Source organism: Alligator sinensis, unplaced genomic scaffold (assembly GCF_000455745.1).
Source record: "Alligator sinensis unplaced genomic scaffold, ASM45574v1 scaffold74_2, whole genome shotgun sequence".
NCBI lineage: Eukaryota > Metazoa > Chordata > Crocodylia > Alligatoridae > Alligator > Alligator sinensis.
In genome coordinates this window covers 2344538-2350537 of record NW_005841931.1, presented here as the reverse complement: position 1 = coordinate 2350537, position 6000 = coordinate 2344538, and the positions used below count along the sequence as shown (strand labels likewise).

The window sequence follows — 6000 nt, the reverse complement described above, 5'->3', positions numbered from 1 at the left end:
GTGTAATTTTTTATCATTCCTGCCTGCGCCCTAAATTTGCTATTATCAGCTGTCTATTCTCTCTCTCACTAACCTCAAATTTTGGACAAATCCATTTAATTTTGCAAAGGATCATAATCAATTTGAAATCTAGGAGTTACAGTGAAGCTAACTGTGCGCACAAAGTAAAAGAAGAAGCCTGGAAGAGACAGATATTTTCTTTCAATCCACTGCATTGATATTAATTGTAACTGTTACCTGAAACAATAGCATGTAAACCATTTTCAGTTGAAACCGATTTTTAAAGGAACAATTTCAAATTAAAAACAATATTTCTGTGCAAATTCATTTTGCAATTTGTTCTCATACATTCAGATAGTGTATCTAGAAACTGGAGGAAAATAATTCTTGCTATGTTTCATTTATTTTTACTTGGTACATTTGACAGTACTTTGTGAACAGTCAGTTTCACTGTATCCTTTGTTAGAGTAAGTTTTCACCCTTCTGTTGGTTCTCTCTCCCAGTAAGAATAGGGAAATCTTTAAAACAAAACAAAACATTTATTATTTAAGATCTTCACATGGTTTTAAATTATTGTTTTGAATTATAATGTCAGTTAAATGAATAAAAACATGAGAACAAGCTGAAAAAAAAAGTCGGGCTTGTTCAACAACTGGTATTTCCTCTAAAGTCCTAAGGCTGTTTTATACTTACAACCCCCTGATTTTTTTGCACAATAAACACTTGATCTGAGCCTTCAAGAGGCCGAGAAGTGACCTCTACACTGTGGCTGCCTTCAGAGGATAGCTCTACAAGTTCAGGGGCATTGTGAAGGCAGGACAATAGCATTTAGAACAGCAGCCCTGGGAGGCTGCTATCATTTAGTTCTCCAGGATTGTCTAAGTTCTGACCCCAGAACCTCTCCGGATCAAGAGGATATGAAAATGGATTTAAAGACATCTTAGTCACAAATCTACTTGGCTATGAATTCCAAGCTGTACTGTTTTCAAGCTTCTGTATCAGCCATCATCTCACATATATAAATCATGCACTTCAGACATCTATAACTAACATCATGTAGTAGGAGTTTCGTTGTAGCCATGCCTAACATCGTAAATGCAGAGTAGAAATAGCACCACTCTACTTGGAGCTGGTTAGGTTTCAGATAGAGTATTGTGTCTAGGTTTAGGCATTTTCTAAAGAATATTGAAACCCTGGAGAGGATCCACAGATGACAGACCAAAGATGATAAAGGGGTTGGAATGCAAATTGTATGCGAACAGATTAATGGAACTAGGTACATTAAGTCTGGAGGACAGGGGACACGATAGCAGTTTCCAAACATTGGTAAGACCACCATAAGGAAGAGGGAGAACATTTGTTCCTAGACAGGGCAGGGCAAGAAGGAATGGATAAGACTGCAACAAAGAAAATTTAAATTAATTTAATTTAGTGTCCTAAGTATAAGAGCAGTGGGACAACAGAAAAAGTTGCCTAGAAAAGCTGTGGAATCTCCTTCATAGGAGATTTTTAAGCACAGGCTGGATGAGTAGGATGGGTCCAGAACAGCGTATTCTCCACATCTATGAAGGAGGTTGGAATAATGATCTAAAAGGTCCCTTACAATCCTACAATTCTATGATGTGACAGGCAGCAGATTTTGTTTTGTGGAAGTCCCCAACTTTTCATAAGTAGGGTCACCCTTCCTTTTCTTCACTGGTACCAATGCAGATTTGGTGCAACTTACGTTGTGCAACTGTGCCTTGAATCCGGTAGCCAAGAATGATGGCAGCTCTCTGGATGTTGACTCTGTTGATTAGGTCTGAACATTTTACAGCACTAAGCCTCTCTCCATCTTGATCCTCCACAAAGTAGACCAGCTCTACAGGGAAATCAGCACCCTCTAACCGTGACACATTCACAATCTGAAAAGAAAAATACTTTTTAAACTTCATCTTTTTCCTTTTGGCTTCCCTTCAATTCACTCCCCACTTATACATTTACAGGGCTTGCATCATATAAGGACTTAATAAAGAAAGGTAGCAGGTACAGCTTCATGAAGGAAGAATCACTGCTTCTCTTAATTGCCACAGGCTCCAACCCCAATGAATCAAGAGCAAAAAGCTCCAAATTAGATCCCAGTGTGCCAACCTGTGGCTGCAAAAGCCAAATTCTAATGTCTAGGAGACTGTGCACATCACAGAACTTGAATAAGGGCTGCTTGCTGAAATTTGGAAATTGGTGGTACTCTGACCTGACCAGCAGTGTACACCATACAGTGTAAAGGTCACTGGAATACTGTAAGGATAAAAAGACACAGCAAAAAAAACCCAAAACAAAACAAAAGAAAACAAAAAACCTAATTCTACAGAGGCAAATATCCCTGATTTTAGCAACTTTTACTTAATGCTGAACAAATCTGGATGACAACCGATTTTTCTGCGTTTATAAATTATAATAATTTGCACCCAAACTAAAACATGACATCACTGTTTCAATAACAACAACATATTATTATTATTACTATTACCACACTTATTTAGAAAAGACTTCAAATGGAACTGTTCCAATGGAAGATTATACCAGTTCAATAATAAATCAGCATCCAAATGATAAAAGTGAGTATTCAAGTGCTTCAGCACACTGAGAAATCTACAGAAGCGGCTGTCTTGTAACTGAGAAAGCAGCAGCTTATACTGTACAGCAGGGGGGCTCAACCTCTGGCCCACAGACCAAATGCAGTCCATCAACCCTTGAATCCTGGCCTATGAGGCTCTCCATGGCTTGGGAAATTTGGTGATGGGGACCAGTGGCAGTATTGCCACCTTTCCCTGCCACCAATGTCCCAAGCCCCATGGAGTGAATCTAATCTGGACTACAATGCTTTCCCCGCAGGGCCAGACTGGAGCCAGGTCGTGCCCCCTTCCCTCCTGGCCCCCACTTGGGACCAGACTGCATTCCCTTCTCCCCAGGAGGCTGGGCTGAGCCATGCTCCCTTTCCTCTGCCTGGCCAGGTTGGGGCTGGGCCACGCCCCCTCTGCCCATGTGGTTGGTCTGGGGAGGAGACATGTCACCTCCTCACCCCCACTCAGAGGGCTAGGCCATGCCCTTTACCCCCCACCTTGATGAGGCTTGATCAGGGCTGAACCATGCTCCCTCCCTCCCGCAAGGCTGGATTGGGCCCAGGTCACAGCCCCTCCCCCCATGCACGGCCAGGTTCTGGCTGGCCCAAACCCCTCTATACTGAGCAGCTGAATTGGGACCAGGCTGCCCCCCTTCCCCCTCTGTGCACCCAGATGGGGCCCTGCCAGTTCTGGCCCATGGAGGGATTAGACACTGCCCATCCAGTCTGCTGACCAAAAAGGTTGAGCACCATTAGTGTACACTATTCACTTTGAGAATAAATGTGAAGTTCCTGGCTTTTCTGACTTTGTTTCCCAATGCTGATGTTAATGTACAGATTTGTTGATGTGGGAGTAGGAGCTGGAAGGACTCTACTATTCAGATTTGTGCCAACTAAAAAAGAAATTGTTTTCAAACTGCACTGTTTACAATAGTTAGTAGGTGAAGACAAGGACTTGTAATACCCTAGCAGTTTCTGGAAACAAAATGGGTTCTCTTGCTGTTCTGGCATTCCACCGGTTGTTCATGGATTTTTGACAACTGCATGTAGGATCTTAAGATCTTGGAAGCAGTTTTTGGGATCATAGCCTTAATTCTATGAAGGTCCGTTATAGGGGAGGGCTTAAAAAAAATTAAAGGTTTATATTTTGAAACAGAACTCTCTTTGGTCTGAAAATCCAAAATGTTTCGTGTCCATTTTCATTGGAAGGTCTCTGACAAAACACTGCAGCAGAAATATGGTTTGATTTCACTTGCTCTTCTCTAAATACCTATCATAATTTCGCATTTTAACTTGTTTTACCTGTTTTAATTTCAAATAATTTTACTGACACACATATTTACACATTATCCAAAAACATAGGCTTTCTATTTGCTGTAAAGGAACCATCTGTCCATCCTTAACTAGAACAGCTAAATAGTAAACTTATATGTCTTCCTAATTAACCCTCAGACAAGAAAATAAAAATTTATATGATACTCTAGGAAGTCATTCCTTCAGTGAAGTTGTAATACCATTATAAGTAAAAAAGTGTGTTTTGACAAACCCTTCTAGATACTTTCTAATCAATGAACATCTAAACTGTAAATGAGACTCTCAGGAGCTGTGTTCTAAAACTAAATCTAACATATTTTAACTTCTTTTTGATAAAACATTTATATGGCTAGTTCAATTTAAAGTTCTGCAAAATACACAAAAGGATTTGAATCCACGGGTATCAGAGATTTGGTCTGAAGAGCCATATCATCTTCCCCTTCCCCCATGTGCTGGCCCTGGGTCTCCTGGCACATGCTGGAATGGCCCTGTGTGCAGGACCAACTGCATGCAGTGCCTGCTCTAGAACCCATGCCACACGTGGCACCCACTCCAGTTGGTTGAGGGGTGGGTGGAAGGCGATCCTTGGATCCCCCCACATGCTGGATCTAGTGCCTGCTCTGGATGGTTCGGGACTGCACTCTATGCAACACCAGCTCCACCTGGTTTGAAAACCATGCTGCATACAGAGCCTGCCCCAAGACCAGATAAAGCGGGCAATTTCTAATTAAAAAAACCCCACTACTGGGGAAATGCATTGTAATATCCTAGTTCATACCAGTAGGGCTGGTGGCTCTTCTCTGGGGGGGTGGGAACCAGCTTCAACTAAACACTATCTTAAGTCAGCATATACATGGCAAAAAGGTTCTCCTAGGTATAGAAAAATTAGGTTACCCTGTAAAACAAAGGAAGGAAAACAATTATTTTGAAAGGCTTTCAGTTACCTCATTAGGGTAACAAAATGAGGGATGATATTCATTTTTAGAATTAAAAAAACCAAACAGTTAATTTTAGTACAGACATTTGAAAGCAATATGCAGAGGAATTTAGATTTTTAATTTTCTCTCAACAGTCCTATCAAAATTAATTTTTGTATTAACAGAACATAAAGGGAACACTAAGATCGTATCTAACCTTGCAACCTGTGAGTCAGATTTCAATGCAATGTGGGAGCTGAAGTTGCTCTAACATCTCACCTTAAAACAAAGTATGACAGAATTACCCCTTAAAATAGAGAAGTATTACTGGGCTCAAGGGTAAAGAGATCATGATTATATCCTATATATTCCATGTTCTTCCTAGCAACAAAAGGCAATTTATATTTAAGGCATTTTATTATTTATCTAACAAGATGGACAAATTTACAGTAAAAAGATAAAAGAAGGGATCCCAATAAAAAAGTTGTTCATCTTTCATTCTATGTCCTTCACCCCTTCTGCCTACTACTAAGCAACCAGTCTCCAAATGAAGATAGAAAAATAGTATCAACAAGGAAAGTAAAGATACCTAGATCTGCTTCATTTGAATATCCAGTAGCATCACTTCCATTTAAGGTCTGAGCACATCATTATTGTTCTGACTCTTTCAATGATCCAATTAGATTAGTACAATTTGTTCAACTCTACCTTAATTTGGGGTCATTGCAGAAGTGATGGGGGAAGAGTTCAGTTACAGCTTGCAGCAAAAAAAGACTAGCCACTCAAGACTTAGATGCTCTGTCTGGTAACAATTTTACATGCTATGCCACTTCTTATTCAGGTTGACTGTATCCCCTCTGAGAGCAGTCTTATAGATGCTGAGGCAATCATAGTATATTGCAGAAGAATACATACTAACTCTCCAGTTTGGAGGGGAAGAAATCTTTGTGGGGTTTCCTCAAAGACACCCAAGTGAGTTAAAGGTGCAGTTAACTCTGAAATGGCAACACTATTTGTGACTCCCTTCCCTATTTGTCAAGTGTGGTTATCAATATCTACTTCCACAGAACTCTGAGTGATCTGGCTGCATACACCTCCTTCCATCCAAAGCATTTATAGATCTATTTCACAATACAAAAGTACTGAAGACAGAAAAATTGATACATG

The 6000-nt window shown here is 40.3% G+C and overlaps 1 protein-coding gene across 1 annotated transcript in view; it reads right to left on the bottom strand.

Moving 5' to 3' along the window:
* Window positions 1-6000, bottom strand: part of KIAA1549 (KIAA1549 ortholog) — a 206650-nt gene that overhangs the window by 75373 nt on the left and 125277 nt on the right. Inside the window, exon 9 of the mRNA XM_006019528.3 lies at window positions 1727-1904. Within this exon, the coding sequence (XP_006019590.1) occupies window positions 1727-1904 (178 nt within the window). The remainder of the gene's footprint in view (window positions 1-1726; window positions 1905-6000) is intronic.